Below are 20,697 nucleotides of genomic sequence, written 5' to 3'. Positions count from 1 at the left end.
TTCCATTCTATTCCAGCAATTAGAATTAAGTGCTGTTTTATAGTTTCATCAATGGCAATTGTTTTTATGATTGTAATGCATAAAAAAACAAAACAAGAGCATAACAAAATGTTGCTGTGGTAGAATTTGACTAATTTTTCTTTTTGCACTTGTGCTGGACGTGTGAAAGCAGGCGGTAAGTTTATTTATGAGTTTATTTCCATTCTTATTCTGATTATTCACTGGGTTTACTGTATTTACTGTATTTAATACAGTTATTCATCTCAACATTTTTTAACTTGTTATTTTGACAGTTGGAGCTGGAATTGTTCTACCTAGTGGTAAGTCATAGATATGAAAAAGATTTCAATAAATTGTCTTATTGCTCATGACATTTAAAGTACAGAAGAATATAAAAAGATTGTTTGCCGAAAGCTCATGATCTTTGCTTTTATTCCACAGCTGGGACAGGTGTTGGTAAATAGCCAAAAAATTCTCTCTTATCAAACATTTCCCATCAACCAGAGTCACATGATAGTCTGTCATTTACATTTTTGAATAATTTCTGCAAGACTAGATATGGTGTAAAGCTCAATGTGTGCTTGTTTGTGTTTTTTGTGTCATAGGTGGGGCAGGTGTTCCAGCACCGTCTGGTGGTGAGAGTGGTTTTCATTTACTTTTGTGTGTTGTATGTTTCTTATTTCTTCTGTTTTATACTACTGCCCACTGCTTTAATTGTTTTGTCAGTCAATTTAATATACCTACAACTAGGTTATTTGTTTTCCTTCTAAACCCCTTGTAAACAAGCTTTGAGCTTTCTTTTACTGCTTTTCTTTGTTTTTCCTTTGCTTACTTTTTTGTTGTATAGTTGCATCATTGTTTTTTTTTTTCTTCCTGGCATCTGTATTGCATAAAACCAACATAATAAGCCAAATTCTATTTTGCAAAATGGATTGTTAGATACTTGATATAACTATTTTCTTCTTATCATGTAGTTGCACCTGGAGTACAACAGCCTACAGGTAGGCAAAAATGTCTTTTTTTTTTTTTTTTATCAGTTTGAGGTCTGAGCATTATTATAACCCTATAAAAGTTTTTACTTGATTAACATGATGAGTTACATCATCTGGCCACTTGGTGGGGCCAAACTTAGCACAGCTGCTGTGTTTGTTTCCACTGCGGTCTGTGAGATTGTGGTGATACTGATGACAAAACACTGATATTTTCAGGTGTTGGTGTTGGCACAGCTGGCAAGCCGCCCAAACCAGTCATACCTTCAGGTGAGGATGCCTTTGAGAGGCAACAATACAATATGATGGCCTAGTTGTGTGGGCCATGCTCGTGCTGTATTTACAGCATGCATTTATCATATCTTCATATGATCTTGCAAAATTCCCAAAACATCCTCCATCAATCAATTGCTCATATACCTGTAATGATATAATAGCAACATATGTGTATTAATATAATAACAGCATGCATAACAACAGAATATGCATTACAAAATGTCTGTCTCTCGTCCATATGAATCAACACTAGGAAATGTTTACATTAGACTCTCAAGTAGTAACACACAAAGGGTGAAATTACACAGCTGCTACATAAATTATGGTTACCTGCTAGAATGAATGAATGAATGTTTGAAGATCAGATTAGCAAAACACTACTTTAAAAACAGTTTCTATAATTACAGAAACTGAAACTCGCTTAACGACAAGATATACTAACTGATTGTGTGTGTGTGTGTGTGTGTGTGTGTGATTGAATATAGTGATTGTCAGCTAATGTCTTTGCTACTATAACTTTGAGTTCACTCTTCATGAATGGGACAATCACTATTGCACATGCACACACACACTCACACACACACACACTCAGTTCCTTTAGAACCTGTCATTCAAGATTCCAGATTTCCTCATGGTGTCATCAATACTTCATGGACGTATGGAGATCTTAAACCTGTTTCACACCCCTGAGTGTATTTATCTCACCAGTGTTTTTTTTAGTGTGAGCCAAGAGGGCCTAGAGAGGGTTTATGTCAGCCTGTGTTGGATTCAACATCTTTGTTTGGATTGGAAACTTATACACAAAAAGCAGAAAATCATTGAACACGATTGTTAATGCAGCTGGAAAAATAAAAGGCAGGATGTTAAAGCCATAGGATGAGCTGTACAACTGTGAATAGTCACTCCTTTCAGCATTGGTTTGAGATCCTCCCTTCTGCCCAGCACTTTACACTGCTGGTGGTGCTGGTGGTGATTTCTCAATTTCCTGATTCTATACTGTTATGATATGTTTGCTTTTAATTTATGTTTTACTTTGTCTGAGGTGTGGCTGAAGACAAAATTTCAGCCTGGTCAATAAAGTTCTATTCTATTCTATTCTATTCTATTCTATTCTATTCTATTCTATTCTATTCTATTCTGTTGTATTCTGTGCCCTTCTGTTCCATTGTATTCTGTCTAGACGGCTAAATTAATGGCATAACTTGAATCAATAACACCAGTAGTTGATATTCAATGAAAAGCTGCGTCAGACATTTCTCCACCTAATTACGCCCCATTTGACTGAATAGTCATCGTTTTTGCGCATCAACAGGTTGGCAATTTTTAGTGTATTTTGTCCAGTCTGCACTTTTATGCAGGTGCACGCACATCGCTGTTTGTGCAGACAGCTTGTCAGCATAATTTATTGAGCGCATGCATGATCAAATGTTAATCATGGGTTTGAAGACACAGAGCGAGAAAGCAGAGAAGGTGACCCGCTGTATGTGGCGTTTATCCTATTTCAGAATGGAAATAATTCAGTGTACACCCACAGACTATTGATAGATGTGATTATTATGTGTCCACTGCTATGACTTGTGACTGTGACCTCTGACCTTCAGCCATCTCTGTCAAGGCCTCAAACACGAAGCCACTTTGAAAGACACTGGATACAAGCATGCACTAATAAACCCAAAGGTCAATGTGTTTTTGATACTGTAGCACTGAAAAGCATAAATTCCTTGGTCCTCATGAGTCTACTTTACTTGTGTAGACTTTTCCAGCCCTACTGCTGCTTGCGTATAAGCCTAGTACGCAGAGTTGGAAGATAGACCCGTAGTATTAGGGGTCAGTGTGTTTCTAATTTTTGCCTGGCAAGTATTATTAGGCTAGGAATCTGTTTGGAAGACCTTTACATAATCTGACAGTATAATGTATTGTAGTGGGAGAAGCACCAGTGGAAATGGAGGCCTCTGACCACAATAGACACACTTTACTTATTAATCATGATTTGTTGTCTTCTACTTACTGGTATTTCACTTTTAGAGCCACCCTTCTAGTCAAATGACATTCATTGTTTTACCCCAAAGGCACCGGGCCAGGCGTTGGAACAGGCTATTACCCCTATGGAGGCTACATAAGTAAGTGTCCTGCAATGACCAACACATAGGGACGTTTTGGAATTGTGTTCAGTATCTGGCATGCCATGACTTCTAAGTGTGTTTTTTTTTTTTTTCAGTAGAGTAGTATTTCTCATTGAGGACATATTTAGAGGGCATGACTGTCCAAATCACTTCCATACTCTCTGTGCTTCAGGCCCCTACGGTGTTGGCACAGGCTTCGGAGCAGGAACTGGAACTGGAGCTGCAGGACTGCCTGGAGCTAAGCCTTTGAAGACCCCAGGTGTGCGACACTTCAAGCTTGTCAGTCATTTATTAGACAACATCAGATGTGTAAAGTTAAAACGCCTTGCCATTTCTGCTTGAACAGTGACATGATACAGTGATTGTTTTCATGTTGTAAAGTACAAAGACCCTCAGAGAAGTATGAGAAAATAGATAAATTACCTTCTAAAAACAAACATTGATTAATGAGCTCATTTAGTTGTGTGATATGTTGTTTTTTATTTCTGTCTTTTGCCCAATTCTGTTCTTGGTGTGAGCAAACAGCTCCAAGGTTTGCAAACCAATGTGTGATTTTTCTTATTTCATACCTGGGATTTAACTGGGTCCAGGGTTCATTCAAATCCACCAAATCAGTCACATGTGAAAGTTTCTGTAGGCTCAAATGTTGCTGTTTTGTGACCTCTGCAGCTGTGGGCGGAACAGGAGGAGCAGGCATCCCGCTGGCAGCTGGACCTGGCACAGGTTCGGATTCAAACTTTCTACCTTTTGAATACTGAAACTTAAATCTGTAACATCCTGATTTAAATTACTGTGTAAAAAAGTAAGCTTTTGTGAACCCCAGAAAGACGGAAGTGTTAGCTAACGATGATTGCAGTAAAGTAAAAAGTATAACTCAACCCCTTATTTTCCTTTATAGACATTATTACATTGTTTCTTTCTGTTAAATTCAAATATTTGCCATGAGAATTTTGTTATAATGTTGTTAACATGCTATCATCATTATTATTATTATTCCCATCCTTTGAATGACCCAGTCCCTGGAGATGAGGTCACTTGTTAGAAAATAAAGCTGCTTTTCTCTGTCATCATTATTCAGGGGGATACTTTCCGTATGGTCGATTTTATGGACAGGGTATGTATGAGAGAGGAGGAGGCTGGCAGCACTTGTACATAACGTTCCCCCAGCTTCAAAAAAAAAAAAAAAAAAAAAAAAAAAAAATTTCTGCCTCACGCTCAAAGTGACGGTTGGTCAAGAGATGCCATCGCCCTGCACTTCCTCTGCAGAGGAAATGGCCAGTGTGCTGATAGCGGTTTCTGTGCATGGCACAGTGTCAGGGATGAGATGCCAGCTGGGCATTATGTCAAAGGAAAACAACTGGTGTGTCAGATGGAAGCACTACTCACATCACCGCAACTGTCTTGTCTCCTGCAAAGACACTTGGAGACAGGATATGTGCTTAACAGAAAACTATTTCCCATTTGGAAACTAGGCTGATCTACTTAATGAAGGAATTCTTTTCCAGCCTATAATCCTTAGATGGAAAGCTGTAGGTGTATTTAATTTGTACTGATTTGTTTAGGATTGGTCCTTCATCAGTATGTCTAAGGCGGTCTTCTCTCTTCTGTGACAGGTGGCTTGACGTATCCTGCTGGAGTTGCTGGACTTGGTGGAGCTGGACCTGGAGGTGCCGGTGTCGGTGTCGGAGCTAAACCACCCAAACCAGGTGCTGGAGCCGGCCAGCTGCTGCTATAACACATGAATCATTGTGTTCCTGCAGGTGGAACAGTCGATTTTTTGAAATTTGTGGTTGTTTTGTAGTCATTTTTAAATGCAGGTTACAAAGTGTTTACAGTGATTAATGTAACAACACAACAGAAGTAAAATAGTTGATTCAATTATAGTAATACTTAATAGATCCTTGTAGGGATATTCTCGTTTTGGGTTTTAATCAGAGAGGTCAGGGGTCAGGGCCAGATATAGAACCTGAGTCCTCAAGTTCAAACATGGTCTCCCTGCTCACTATATCACTCAGCTCCCTACTTTAATCTTTTTACTAAGCCATGCTAATTATTTAGGGTACCGTGACTAGATTAACTTGCGTTTCCCATAAATTGTGACAAAGACCGTGTTTAAGAAATATAACAGACTAAAATTCATAATACCAAGGTATCCATTTAAGTATGACACAGCCATATTTCTTCTTAGAGCCTGAACAGTAGCAATATAATTGGTCTTGTAAGCCATATACTAAATAATCAATTTTTCTTTATGCTTGTGCTTGTGCTTTCAATGTAACTATTTTACAAAGCCCATCTCATGACTCCTGAGCTCCATTAAGGACAGATAATGATCTGTATTTCAGTTCTGTTAAGACCTGACTTTTACAAATGGAGGAAGTCAGAAGCACACAGCATTTCCCTGTGGAGACTGATTACTGTTAGTAACGGCTTTTACAACATCAAAGCGTGACTTTGAAGATAGCATAATCCTCTGGAGGGCTCCGGCCCATAACGGCAGCTCTCTGCCAGGGAAGTTGGTTGAGGCTGTTACAGTGACATAAGCTGAGCCAATGGCTATGTGTCACTTTAGGGTGCCTGAACACCCTGTCTACTGTAGACTGGTAAACACAGGCGAGTCAGCGACAGCGGGGGAAACATAAAGATTATTATAGCTCATCTATACTGTACAGTAAATCACAATTCATGCACATTTTATGGGTAGTCTCTTATGATTGTTTTATTGTCTTTCCACTTCAACAGGCTATGGCAGTCTTGGAACTGGCGGCGTATACACTCCAGGTGGAGGACCGGCGCATGCTTTGTTGAAAAATCTTCACTCCTTTTCTCTCTGAATATATCAAAGATCCCGATGTTTTTAATCACAAAAAATACACAGTAACGGATCTGCAGGGCGCACATTTCAGCAGAGCACATTTACATAGTGTAGCTCCTGCCCCTCTTCCTCTTCCTCTTCCTCACCCTGTCCCTAGTGGAGCAGCAGAAACCCCAGCCTGCTGCCTCCTCTCACAGCCCCAGAGACACAGGCTGGTCAGAGAGCCTTGTAGCCCTAATCCTCCTCCCGGTGGTCCGGGAGATTTTCTCTGAAACGGGGCCAGTCACGCTGCTTGTGTGATATGCTACCACAGATGGCATAACTTTCCTCGGCTGCCAACGCAGTTTGTCCAATGGAGAACAAACTCTATTAGAAGCTCGTAAATAAGGCCTGGTTGGCATATTCACTGTACTTATTACCAGTCTAAGTGCTATGGGGTTGTATAGTCACCATTAACATGCAGGAGCTGATGAGACCTTGTGGTTTACATTACATTGTTTATTTTGAACTGATTTCATCACAACAACATAATTATTCTGCTGAAATGAGCCAGGTCATGTTAGCTGTACGTTATACACAGTAATGTTGTTACTGACTCTGTGTTACTGTTGCAGGTGGAGCGGGTGTGCTTCCTGGTTATGGAGGAGGTTACCCACAGCAGGTCTACCCAGGTACAGTCAGGCTTCCTGTGTGTGTACACTTGTACTTACTAACATGCAGATCAGATATTGGCTCATGGACTCCACACTCCAGACAGATATGCAGCATAATATTCAGGGTCCTGGTGGTGAACACTACTCTATACAGGGCTATCGATTGTGCCATTAATCAATGGCAGTGACCAAATGGAGACACAACAGAGCCATTTATCATGTGGAGTCGGACAGGGATGTCATAAGAATCAATACTTAGGTACCAATCAATACCAAAATTTAGAAAACAATACCAATACCAGATGTTTTTAGTGTCAGTAGTATCGACACAGCTTGATAACTCACTCTGGTATCATGAACGATGGAGAGGCACAATAAAATGACTGAGTTGGTTGGCTGGTTGGAGGAGGAGTTAACTATAAACATGTTGGCTACTCCCCAAAAGAACAGAGGAACCAAAAACTACAGTTTGGACACAGCATTTGTTTGACCTTTTTTAATTTGTGTTTTGTGGTATAAATGATCTATCTCTGACTCTTAGTGATGCACAGTATTACACTTCACAGCAGTATTTTCCATCTTTGTTTCAGTGTAATTACTAGTAAACTACTACTTTACTGTCACGAGAAGGCAGACATTAGAGTCTGTGAGCGAGCTGGCATCAAATCCTGCCTCACAGAGGCCAGCATGTAGAGCACAGATGAATCTTTAACTGTTGGTCCCTGTTTCTGGATCAGGAGGCGGACTAAAGCCCAACTGCCGACAGACAGGTAACCCAGGTGGAGAGACGGGTGGACAGGCAAACTGACCAATTGCCTCCCCTGTAGCGCTAACCTCAAAAAGAAAGGGAGAGGGGAACTGCTGATGAATGAAAGGAAGTGCCACCTTCCCCAATTTATTGTTAAAATTCCTTGTATCCAGTAAAGGATGAGGAAACCGCATCGTCAGAATGCATATTTTATGGCTTTTTCGCCCTGCTTTTTTGCCATGTCATGACCTCGACCCCCTCTCGCTCTCCTTCCTTTTTACGACGGTCACTTTCACCTTTATGCAAAGCAACTGCAGCTTCTGCACACTTTCACCATGTGGGTTTGGTTTTCTCAAGTTCCCATATATTACTATTTTATAATCTAGCAACACAGAGGAAATGTTGGCCACAGCTATTAATCACAAATTAAATTTGAAAAGTCCTGATTTCTTATGACGCTACAAATTAATTTTGTTCTGAATACATGTAAAATTCTGATTGCGTGCACTTACAAGGGAAATTCCTTTTATTCACTTGACTGTTTTAAATGAAACAATCAAATTCTAATTAAGGGCTTTTCAATTTTAATGCATAAAAACATTTTATTTCAAAGTACTCACTCTCAACTTCATAATAACACATCTGAGGCTGGCTTTGCACTTGGGAATTAAATTGTGTTTGAATGACCATGGTCTGCATTTCTCTCCCCTGAGCCTCCACTGCATAAATTAACTGGATGACATTAGACGGTCCAACAAATTAAAAATGCATTCACAGTCTCTCTGTCATTTGCAAAGCAAATATTGAAAAAATTAAGCTGTATTGTCTATGTCAAAGCTCAGTTCATTCAGATTCAGCTTCTTCAATGCACTTTCTCTCTATTCTGCTCTATTTTCTGTGTGATATCTGACCATCTCAATACAGAAAAGAGCATTTCTGGATTATGCAGCTATGCGACAGCAATAGCTGGAAAACAGTGTGCCATAGTTCTCCCTTAACACATCCTGCTCAGGAAAACTTTTCATTTTCAAATTGTCAACCACTGTGGCAGATCCAAAGTGGGCTCATTTGATCATTAATCCATTGGTGCCGTCTCTTCAACCCCTTTTAATAAAATCTCCCTTTCTTCTCTTCAGGTGGATATGTGCCAGCCCCACTGACTCCTCAACAAGGTACCAAACACACACTTTCCCACTCTGTCTCTCCACTCTCTCTCTCTCTCACACACACACACACACAACACCACATTAACAAAGGCTGAAAAGCCATTTTAATCATCTGACTCTCCCCTACACCTCAACTCATCTCTCTTTCAGTGTCCTTCTCATAAATTCCACAGTTCACTGGCAGAGGAGGGCAGCATGTCAGATTATTTGGATGAGATTGGAGCGGGATGGGGTGTGGGGTTGGTACCGAGTGTGCCTGTCAGTGCAGATGGCACGGCACAACCAGTATGTCAAACGCATGATAATCTGTATTTTCATGAACGTGGGAGATTATTGCCAGTGGGATTATTTCAAGGAAAGCTCGACTGGTTTCTTAGATAACCACATTCACTGGTTTGAGCTCCAGGTTTCAGTGGCCTCGGATGTAGCCTGTCCTGTAACTGTGGCTCAGGTAGATAGTTGAGGGTCAGGTTGATTTGAATTTGCTGTATTATCTAGCCATATTTATTCATTTCTGGGTAAAGAGGAAGAACATGTACTTCATGAATTCCCATGTTATTTCTGTGGCTGAGGACGGTTCAGTCAAGACGTCTGGCTGGCATTTAAAACCAGGAGCTGCTCCATAGACAATCAATGGGGCAGTGACAGTAACATTTTTCTGTCAATGATAACAGAATGTGAACTTTTGCTGTGACAACCAAGCTGGTATTCTTATGATGCCACATAATCACTGCACCATTTATTTTCAATGGAACAGCTCCTGAATTTACATCTCAATGACATCACTAATTCAACAGATTTCTATCTTATTTGTAGCTTTAAAGGAATGCCTACATTTTTTGGGCAAAATACAATTTGTCTGACTTACCCAGACTGAGACAAGATGTTCAATACCATTTTCACCTCTGTACGTCCAATTGGTGCCTATGGGTAGCATTTTGTGTTAGCTTAGCATAAAGACTTGAGGTCTATGGAAGTCATTAGCCTAGCTCTGTCAAAGTGCAAAAACAAACCACACAGCAACTCTGAAGCTGTCTTATTTACACTGTGTATGTAGCACAATCTACCTGTACCTTCAATGGCGTGTGGATCTCTGCACTAGATGGAAGGATACATGTGTGCAGCGGTTGTAGTTCAGATCAGATCACAAAAACTTTCCCCAAGGGGAAATTTGGTAAACCATGGTTCCAACCATCTAGCATAATGTCTCCTAAAAACTCTCTCTTTCTCTCTCTTTTTTAAAATTCCAAGATATGTATTTCAAATAAACATGATACTTCGATTGAAAAAAGACAGCTTTGAAGTTGCTGTACGGTTTATTTTTTCACTTTGATGGAGCTACTCTAATGGCTTCCATAGACTTCAAGCCTTTATGCTAAGCTAATGCTACGCATAGGAACTGAACCACTGACCGTACCAAGTGGAAATGGTATCAAACATCTTGTCTCAGTCTGGGTAAGTCAGAAAAGGGTATTTTGCCCAAAACATTGGAATATTCCTTTAACAAACTGTGATATGTCTTAAGGCACAGAAACAACATATGTGAATTCTTAAAAATGGTTGACATTCCCCTTTAAGTCCATATGGTTGCTAGGAGCGCGCAGCATAATGACAGTGCCAGGGGAGAAGGTGCTCAGGTCAGCATATTGTTTCACTAATTAAAGTCCATTTGCTTCGCCTTTTCTTGGCACCTCTGACATTATAGGAATAATATCACATTGTTTCAGCAACTGTTAAATGTCATACTGCACCGTGAGAGGCACATGCTCATAATTCTATAGTTTGACATCTATAAAGTTATTTAAACAGTATTATTGCATACATTGCAAAGGCTGCATTACATATTTTGGCCACTGTAGTGTCTGGTGGGATCGGCTGCTGTTGCTGTTTAGCACATCAGTGTGCATCATGTATTTATACAACACTGGCCACATTAACAGCACCATACACCCTCTGTCCTTTTGTGTACCCCATGCTGTTCACGACTTGCTACCTTCATCAATAAAACCATCTGTAATGGGTTTCACAGGATCTCCTCACTGGTTGTGAAAATCAATAGGTCCCCTGTTCGTCGTATATACGTAACTGGCTCTCTAGGCGGGCGGGCGAGCGGTGCTGCTGGCTGTCTGGACACTGTGGTCAAACATCACATGTCCAACAGTCGTAAAGTTCACTCAGCTGTGCCGGGATAGGAGGCAAAACTCTTGTGGAACACCACAAGGCATTAAACATTTGCAGACCAGCAGAACGTCTTTAGTTGACTAACCAGCTCATGTTGGTGGCTTTGCTCTTTCCTTGTTATGCAGCCAAAGCAGCCAAGTACGGTCCACTGCAGGGCTTCCTCGGAGGCGCAGGAGGAGGGCCCTTCAGAGGTACAAAGACTTTAACACGTTAGCATCTTGCAAACCAAAGTGAGGTGGAGCTTAAATCTGTGTGCAGCAAGGTATTGCTGCCATGGTGACCAGCGAGATATTGTTCTTGTTAAAACAAGATATTTCCATGTTATTGTGACATCTTCTCTTTTTATAACAATATACTAACTCATCTTGTTATAGGAAGAAACGTATCCTGTTTCATGAAGTAATTTATCTCCTTATTACATGAAACTCATGTAACAACATTTAAAGAGAAATCAGAAACTGGGAAATATCTGTTATTGCCCAATGGGAAAACAAAATACGTAGACTGCATAAACTGAGACTAGCTCATTTACATGATTTGATGAAGTTCTTTTCATCGTTGGGTTGAGAGGATGGTATCACAGCATATCACTGTCAGCCGTCCTGCGGTGATGCCTCAGTCCAGTCTGAGAGGCCGACTACCAGCTCCCAGGGCGTCCACCGTCAACCCAGACCAACCTGCTTTGCTAGGATCAGAATCAGAAATACTTTATTGATCCCCAAGGGGAAATTGGGTAATAATGAGTTATTGAGTTTGGTTATAATGAGAAATATTTTTAGAATGAGATAAGCCAGCATGCTGTTAAAATGGGAAGTTTATTGTTTTAATGAGCACAAAGTTGGTATGTCATAATAACAAGACATCATTATCGCTTGAAAATATAGTTATAACAAGAAAACTGCCTCATTACAACAAGAAAAAGGCCTCATTATACTGTGCAACTGAAACATTTCTTTATCTTTTTTTTTTTTTTATTTCTCATTATGGCAACAATGCACTGCCATATCTGTGGAGCGGCCCACCACAGCAAAACACTTGGAGAATTTCACAAAAAGTGCTGAGGATTTCATGATTAGCAAAACAAGCGTTTGTGTGAGTGGATGCCAGTTCTCATGTAAAATTAGTCCCCTGGCAAGACTGACAGTAGTAGTGTTTTTGGCATATTTATAGATACACTTAAAGAAGTCTAAATGCTGACAGCTATTCTGATGGGCCTCTCTTCCAGGTGGTGCTGGTGGATGCCAGGGCAAATACTGTGGGAGGAGGAAGTAGAAGATCTCTTGAGATACAGTGTGACCTCAAGAAACACATGGTGCTACTGCATGATCTAGAATGTACATTTTATATCCCAACAAATCCCCCATTAGAGAATTTGTAAAGATGTTTTATACTTACTTGACTGCAACGTCTGTTTTTTATGAGGAACCCACCGACCCAGAATTTTGTACACGTTCTGATGTGACTTATGTTCTTGATAGTGCCTTTTAATCGTAGATGTGGACAAGTTCATTAGCTTTAACAGACAAGCCAAGGTCGCTCCCCTCGGTCAAATACAACTCATGTATGTGTTTGTGGTCCCATGCAAGGATGCTTGTTTGTGCTTGTGCGTGTGCATGTGTGTGTGTGTGTGTGTGTGTGTGTGTGTGATTTGGGCATATGGTTGTACTGTCGTGCGAAAGACTGTCTGTACTGTTGGCTGTCTTTGTGAGGTGGGGGGGCAGGAATGTGAAAGGTTGCCCTTCCCATTTAAAGCTTAAAGCAAGACAGGAGGGGTCAGTGTGAGCGGTGAGGTGCGCTGTCCTTACTGTTGCAGTGCGTCCCTCTCACTGCGCACTCCTTATCAATGCCAAGGGTCTTCACATTTCTGATATATTAAAAGGGGCTGGGCTGGTAGAGGCCTGTCCAAGAGCTGATGAATTCGGGCCATTCCCAGAATCGCTCCTGGCTCCCCATCTTCTCTGCTGCTATTTTTAGGCCTGCATGGGGTAAAAAGCAGCGGGGATTGTGGCTCTGTCCAGCCCATCTGCTCTCAGTAACATTGCCCATTGTAGTTGCCGCGCAGTTAAGATTTCCTCGGCATTTTACCTTGATTGTTGCCAAACTTGTCATGTATGAGGAGCGCTTTCTGCTCTGAAGTATGGTATGCTGAAGATAATTAAAAAGGCGATTGATTCAGCACAGTATGTTTATTACTGTTACGGATAGATTTCCTTTGGAAAAGCAGAATTGTCATTTTTATGCTTTTAGCTACAAGTAGACTATGTCACAGATTAAGAACTAACAAAAAAAATATTTGGATACTGCTCGGGCATGTACATTATGTATGAATTGCAAAATGTTGATGTATTAATTATGTGTCACTGTCCTGGAGTCCGGGATAGGGTGCTTTAGTCAGCTTCAAATGTTTAGTCAGTTATTTACATTTATGCAACTTGTCATTTCATCATTATCCAAGATTGTCTGCACCATTCCTTATTTGATTCATTGCTTTACTATTAAGAGGAAGGTGTAAACAAAAGTATGAGATGGAATAAGGAGAAGGTGTTTTGTTTTTCCTTTGCTTTTACATTTATTCACTGTTAAGAAACGTAATACTGAATAAGGACTTTGTTTAATGGGTGTGTTTGGCCCCTTGTCCATGTCAGACATGAGCTCCCATTGTTCTTTATTTACTTGAGTTGCTTTAAAAAAAAAAAAAAGGCTTTCCTACACATACTGACCAAAGGTTCATGAGCTCTGTTACCAAGTGACCCCATCTCTCTCTGTAATTGTGTACTGTATTTTGTACTAATTTGACCTTAGCTCGCCTAAGCTCCTTCACTCGGTGCTGTGTAAGAACTGTCTTTGAGCCTCGCTAGGTCAAACCTTGTCACCTGTGCCGTGGGATACTTTATTTAAAACATTGATTTGATTTTTTTTTTTTTTTTCTTTTTGATGTTTTTGGGGCGGGCGGGTGTGTTGGCGGGTGGGGATTCATAAGGGGGAACATTGTGGTTTTGCACTTTTTATAATGTCCACGACACACATGTGACTTGTTCCCGGATACCCTGGCATTTTATTTGCTTCATTAGATAACAAAATAAAATGTTTTAAAGAACTTCTGTCTTTTTTGTTTGTTTTGTTTTATAAAGTTCATCTCACACTGTAGCTCGCGTCCCTGCCCAGAAGGATGATCAGAGCAGTTAAGGAGCCCCGCTGGATCAGATGGTTGTTACTGTACCATGAAATTACAGCAGCAGAAGGTCAAATTTAGCCTGGGACCTACATACTGCATGTCCCTGCGTCACTGTTTTCTTTCTGTCTGTGCAAGAAAGACAGCAAAGACGTAACAAAAAGGCAAAGTTGGCAAAGTTTAGATTCTGACACTTAGATGATTATGGCTTTGGTTCTCAAATAAATGTCAACAAATTTCAAGTAGATGACAATAACTCTCAGAAAGCACTTTGTTCGTGGAGCATATTTGCTCCACGAACAAAAACTGTAGTTGCAGCTTAACATTAACACTATAGCACTTTGCAAACTATAATGCCCTAGTAATCCTATAACAAAATCTTACCATCTCATAAAAATATATATCCCAGTATGAAGACATTGTTAGAATTATGGGTAGTATAGTGATATTAGACATTCATTTCCCCCAAACTCTTATTTGATCACTAGAAAATGACAATAAAGCACCACAGCCACTATACATGGCTTCAAGGATATCACTGAGTCAGTCGTGACATAGTCGTGACTGAATAACATAGTCAGACATTTCTGCTGTGCGATTTCCCTCCAGAGAGGTTACTTAAGAAACAATAACACAATTTAGACGCTTGTTATCATAGTTTTTGCAGTAACTACTATACTCTGATGTTTACAGTGCTCTATTGTGGGTGCACTGCGTTACTGAATCTGCATGCCGTGCTGCTGCCAGTGAGGAAGTGCGCACACACGCACATGCACACGCACACGCACACACACACATTGCACGAGTTTTCCAGGGAGTGTTGCTGGTCGGCCAACCCGTAGCTTCCTCTCAGCAGCTGGAGCGCTTCATTGGCCAGCGCTTCTCTTTAATGAAGCGCCGCATCAACTCGCAGCAGGCAGGAGGGAGAAGCCGCGGGCGACACACCGAGCAACACTACCGCCGGGCTGTGGTGGCCGGACACCGGGTATCTGTCGACCAGAGGCAGCCGGCTCTCTCCCAGAGCTCCGTGTCGGAGAGTGAATGAGGTTGATGCTGCTCTGCTGCACCTGGAAGGACGAACGCATGGGAGAGGAGGAAGGTAAGGTGCCCGCCTGAGTCTGAGCACCACGGAGCGGCTGGTAGCTGCTGCCTGCTGCCGTCTCCAGCAAGCGGCGGGGCGTGAGATGCAGACACGGTGTAGCGCATCTTCTGCCGCTTCCTCACACAGGATGCGCCACCCAAATCCACCATAAGTAAAACACTTTTTTCCGCTTTACTTTGGGTGACATGTGGTGCCTGCATGTGAGCCAGTAAGTCTCGCTGTACCGTCGGGGTGTCTGCAGGGAGGCTGTGTCCTTGCATTGCTGCAACTGTAGCCATGTTTTCTCTCCGAGTTGAGGCACCCGTCATGTTTTGCAGTAGGTGCATGTGATCCCCGCAACACCCTTGAATTGGAAACTGGTTTATACATACACAAGTTGAAGATGCTGCATTTTTTTTTTTGCCTGTCAGCCGGTTGTATTGCAAATGCTATAAAGAGTGAGAGGTGACTGCTGCTGGCCAGATGTCCTGCAAAGTTAGTCATCAGACTGAATGCACAAAATAATATCTTCTTGATTTTGAGATGCAGCCTCTTTTGCACCACCCTCAACTTAGAAATCCTTCTTTAACCCATCCTCTGTCTACAATTCCTCCTTTGTGGTAATTACAGATTTATTAAGGAAATAAATAAGGCATAATAGCTTTTACTTGAATTCACCTCATCAGTGTGAAGAGTAAGTAATCCCTGACATATTGCATGTTCAGTGCAGATACCTCCCCTGCAGCCTGTTCTGCTTTCTACACCACAAATCCCCATGTAGAGAGTCGGTTTGATTCATGTGTTAAGTTATTCTAGCCCCAGAGGCGATGTTACCATATTCAGTGTTCAGTGTTGCCATACTGAGTGCAGGGCTTCATGGGAAACGCTCGGGCTGTAGGGCTGTCATGCCTCTGGTGGCACAGCTGCCAGTCAGGTTCAGCTGACTTCAGGAGACCTTGGTATGTGTGAGTCACATCGCATTACACTGGCTTTAGCTCATCTGCTGGAAGGTGATCGAGTGTGAGACCGTGTGTGTGTGTGTGTGTGTGTGTGATGTTAGGGTGAATGTGAAGTAGGGCGGTGGCAGGGCTGTAGTTACAGTTGATGATATGGATGTGGTATTCTGTCAATTGCCAGAAAAAGAGGTGGGTGGGAGGGTGGGGTTCCATACCTGTGACTGTGTGTGTGTGTGTGTGTGTGTGTGTGTGTGTGTGCTAGTTTGTGCACCTGTGTAAGTGTGTCTGTGTGTGTGTGTGTGTGTGTGTGCATGTTAAAAAGGAAGAAAGGTGGAGAGAGAAAGGGGGGAGGAGAGGAGGAAAAAAGAAGAGGCATTAGCACAAAGCAGACCTACCTCTAGTCAATACAGTCAATAAAACTACTACAGTAAGACTGCTCGCTCAGGCATTACAGAAACGAGCCAACCACACAACACTGCTGCCAAACACCGAAGTCGAGCCTGGTGTCGATACACACAATTATACATGTTGAAAAAATTTGTTAGGCCTAGTTCATGTTGGGAAAAAAATAAAACAGACAGGCTGTGTATGTTTTTGTGCATTTTGCTCAGTTTTCATGGTTTCTCCACAAAAATACTTCTGACTGCTGATATTTGTTCTGCAGGTGAGCTCAGGTGAAACTAGACACTTGATCTGCAGGAAGTGGAGTGAGGAAGTTGTAAATGATAATGCAGGAAGTAGGTAAACGAGGAATCAGCAGTAAAAACCATCTTTATAACCCCTTGTTCCTCTTGCAGTTACCAGTCCAGCTCATATTGGGCAGTGGATGGTGTGATGAGTTGGAAACAGCGTATCAAAATGGATCAGAAAGATGATTTGTATTCATGCCATGATTATCCCACTTCAGCACGTTGAGGTCAGCGGGTTCTTGTTTCTAGAGAAGCCAAAATGAAAGAAGGGTATGGGATGATTAATAATAGGATCTTCCCACACTTGCTTTAAAGCTCCCAGAGAACTGATTGTAACATTTCTACCGACAAGTTGTTTTTTTGTTTTACAGAAGCACCAATGCTGATCCAGTTCAGGAATCAGTGCTGATACTGGGATAAAATGGAGTATTGTTGTCAGATATTTATCCCAGACTAAGATCTCATAGCCAAAGCCCTTAGCAACGAATCAGAAGTAAAAGCAAACTGTTTCATTTTTCTACATTTTTACACCCAGGAGAAGGATTTAATATGTGTTATTTTATCCAGTTACCCCAAACTATTGGTCCAGGGTGCACACTGTTCAATGAAAACAATCCATCACTGCTGGCCAATTAATTAAAGTTTTGCACTTGGCATTTGTTTCGGCTTTGAACAAGTGAGAGCATCCCGGGTGTTTTTGCTGGAAGTTTTGACTTTTTTCTGCAACTGAGCCCAGTTTGGATCGAATGAGCACACTTCTGCTCTAATGGATGAGTGATAACATCAAACCAAATGGTGGCCATCTTTATATGGCTGATCCATTTCTTGCTGCTTACTGTCTCAGCTGATACATTGCCGCCTGTCACTCTTGATATAGTGTGATGGTGCAGTACTGTATGTTCATGTACAAATGAATTTTTGCCGTGATGATGAGGTAGCCTAATGTCTGCTATTTGTTTGCTGTCACCACCTCTTCCTACCAGATTTACATTAGCAGTTCAGTTAGGGTTCACAGTCTTGATGACACACACACACACTCACACACACACGCACACGCACACTGGTGTTCTCTATTTGATGCATTGCAGAATAAATTGTTCCAAAATAAGCCAAATTGCTTTTTCCTGAAAGTAACCCTCATTTTCCTTTATCATAAGTACCATTTTCCTCATTAGAGAATGGGGGGATTTTTTTTTTGCAGCTAATGAGGGTCATTTCATGGAAACTATTTTTAGCTGTCTGGTGTTATGGTTTATATAGCTGCAGCTTTGCTCAGTTGGCCAACGTAAGCTACAGCCTGGTGTGTTCCCCCGGCAGCAGCGGCCGCATTTCAGAAAGACTCTCAGCAGAAAGCCCAAAAATCAACCCTGTCGAAAACTATTATTTGTTTTCAGAGTTACGGGCTTTAATAGGCTTGTGTGTTCGTTTTTAGCTTGGAACAGATTGGGCTAGAATGAGTGTTGCTCTAATTCAAATTTTCTGTTGGCCATCTGTGTACACCACCTCAACTAGTTCATTGTCACAGGTTGCTGATATTTGTGTTTCCAGTCTGCCAGTAATGATGAAGGCGCGTGTCAGTGCACCAACATGCTCTCACTTGGTGTTGGTGCCGCTTCAGCTGAGCTTATCAGCTAGAGGTGCTGATTTGCCTAAGAAACCAAGTGGGGAAATGATCCCACAGACATGCAAACACAAATAATCAGCTATTGCATGTCATCAGAGCAAAGGTATTGATTACATGCATGAATTGTAAAGCCATGGAAATGAACCTGTATACGTGCGCCCTTTGGTTTCTGTCTCATACCTAACTTTTTTCATTTTACCCCTCTCGTTTTGTGTCCTGCAGCTGGCGGAAGCTTGCCCGTTTGTGCGGGATGCAGACAGAGGATCTATGATGAGCAGTACCTCCAGGCCCTCAACACCGACTGGCACACCATCTGCTTCAGGTACCGTCAACCACCAAGGGACCCCACGCCAAATTTAAGGTGGCTTGGTTAAAGTTAGCCTCTCCTTTCCAGATTGCATCACATGCAGGTCATCTAAAATATTTATTTCATCTTGAATTAAAAAAATAAAATAAAATAAAAACGACAGCAGCTTTATAATGCTAGTGAGGAAGATGAAGCTAACTTTCACCAACATTACAATTTAAACATAAAACTCATGAATAGCTGCTGCAAAGTGCACACACACATTTAAAGGGTGGCGGTGGATTTTACTAGTTAAAATGGGTGAATGAATGGGTGACTGTGGTTTGGGTGTTAGCTGCATGTAAATCCTGTTACCTCGGTGGACACTGCACCTTTTTACGCCTTGACGTTGAAAAGCATTGCCTACGGTTGTTTTCAGCATTTACCAGGAGCTCACTACCTTTGTATTTACGTTCCCTTGAATGATTAACCTTGAATTCCAGCCTGCTGCATATCAACATGACCACATTTGAGACTTGATGTGGTCTTGTCAGGATCTCCCTGTGGAGAGGAGATAGGAGGTGAAGGTACGGTACCGAGTCGGGGCAAAGCCTCTCAAAGTCGAGGTGTTGGTGAACGGGGGCCTTTGAACTTGTTTGTGCACTTGTCCTCCCCCTTGAAAACGCTCTTTTAACTGTCTTTTTGATGTTCCGGTAACATGAGAAACTGCCTCGCCACGTCCTCTTCCTCCTCCCTCTATCTGCCATTTCTGGAAAAAGGGACAATAAGATGGTGACAAATGAGAACAGACTCCCTTTGTTTTTTTTGTCTGTGTGGAAATGTTTTCTCCCCCCCCTCTTGTGGGAAAATCTCTCTTAATTGGTCCTCTCCTTGTTTCCCATCAGTCTTTGCGTTTGGCCGGTGTTTATTGGTGGCTGTATGAGGAAAAACACACCAGACATGAGAGCTGAACAGATAGAGCTTTAGAGATTTGAACCTCTGAACCTAGACACGCCCAACAGAGCTCAAGCTTCTTTCAGGTTTGTTTGGGTTTGAGTAGGAACCATACCCATAAGTACTGTTAAAATACCTCTATTATTATACTTAAGATTACAGTATTGTTATCAGTTTCAGACTTTGTCAAGTTTCAGCCCGCAGAACACGTTATCACTTGACTTCAGTTCAGATTTGGACTGAAGAGCTCTGGCCATTGTTGTGTGTTACAGCACATGGTGCTCGACTGTGACCAGACCAGACGAGTAAACTTCACACAGTCCAGAGGATTTTCATTGTCATTTGTCGGCATATTGCAGGTGAAAACCAAATCATCTTGCAGTCAAAGTCCAATGGATATGGACGTCGAAGACACCAAAACACATTTCTAGACTCCTCAAAGGAAGCCAGTTGACTCTCTCCTCGATCTGCTGTCTGTCTCGGCTTAAAGCTGCAATAATCTGTGTTTGGCCTGGAGACTGTAACTGTAGTCCAACCTAACTGTCAGTGCGACGTCCACCCCATTCAGTCAAGTTCACACTCCCACACTTGTCACTCATCTGTATGAGCTGAAACAGCATCTAGCCCTGAGGCGGAGGAACCAGCATCCGCAGAAGACCACCGACGCAGAACAAGTGGATGGCAAACGCAGTCTGCCATTTAAAGAAACATAGACAATTTTAGTTTATAAACCCACGTTCGCCCTTGTTTTTGAAATCAGTCCTCTCTGCTGTGCATTTATCTTTTCTGTTTTCTAGTATCCTACCCCCTTCCTCCATCTTTGTTCTTGACTTGATGACTATGCCCAAAAATGTCCCGAACATCGCTGAAAAGTCAGTTTGAGACAACCTTGGGATTTTGGAAGTTATCCAAATTGAAACAGACTTACAAAGGCACACGATCCATTTCAATCAGGAGAGTCAGGTGAAAGGGCAAGATATGGTT

The 20,697-nt window shown here is 41.7% G+C and overlaps 2 protein-coding genes across 2 annotated transcripts in view; both read left to right on the top strand.

Annotated features, from left to right (window-relative positions):
• Window positions 1-13,074, top strand: part of elna (elastin a) — a 55,346-nt gene extending 42,272 nt beyond the window's left edge. The window contains exons 34-49 of the mRNA XM_030066375.1: window positions 173-175; window positions 294-320; window positions 442-456; window positions 606-635; window positions 975-1,001; window positions 1,209-1,259; window positions 3,335-3,385; window positions 3,561-3,647; window positions 4,058-4,111; window positions 4,467-4,502; window positions 5,002-5,094; window positions 6,131-6,169; window positions 6,818-6,874; window positions 8,741-8,776; window positions 11,077-11,142; window positions 12,177-13,074. Coding sequence (XP_029922235.1) covers window positions 173-175; window positions 294-320; window positions 442-456; window positions 606-635; window positions 975-1,001; window positions 1,209-1,259; window positions 3,335-3,385; window positions 3,561-3,647; window positions 4,058-4,111; window positions 4,467-4,502; window positions 5,002-5,094; window positions 6,131-6,169; window positions 6,818-6,874; window positions 8,741-8,776; window positions 11,077-11,142; window positions 12,177-12,223 — 719 coding nt within the window. The 3' untranslated portion in view covers window positions 12,224-13,074. The remainder of the gene's footprint in view (window positions 1-172; window positions 176-293; window positions 321-441; window positions 457-605; window positions 636-974; window positions 1,002-1,208; window positions 1,260-3,334; window positions 3,386-3,560; window positions 3,648-4,057; window positions 4,112-4,466; window positions 4,503-5,001; window positions 5,095-6,130; window positions 6,170-6,817; window positions 6,875-8,740; window positions 8,777-11,076; window positions 11,143-12,176) is intronic.
• A 1,976-nt stretch (window positions 13,075-15,050) lies between these two features.
• limk1a (LIM domain kinase 1a) overlaps window positions 15,051-20,697 on the top strand; it is a 67,067-nt gene continuing 61,420 nt past the window's right edge. The window contains exons 1-2 of the mRNA XM_030067226.1: window positions 15,051-15,222; window positions 18,696-18,795. Coding sequence (XP_029923086.1) covers window positions 15,165-15,222; window positions 18,696-18,795 — 158 coding nt within the window. The 5' untranslated portion in view covers window positions 15,051-15,164. The remainder of the gene's footprint in view (window positions 15,223-18,695; window positions 18,796-20,697) is intronic.

Source organism: Myripristis murdjan, chromosome 13 (genome assembly GCF_902150065.1).
Source record: "Myripristis murdjan chromosome 13, fMyrMur1.1, whole genome shotgun sequence".
NCBI lineage: Eukaryota > Metazoa > Chordata > Actinopteri > Holocentriformes > Holocentridae > Myripristis > Myripristis murdjan.
Note: the sequence above shows the minus strand (reverse complement) of the source record. Positions and strands in the feature narration are given on the sequence as shown.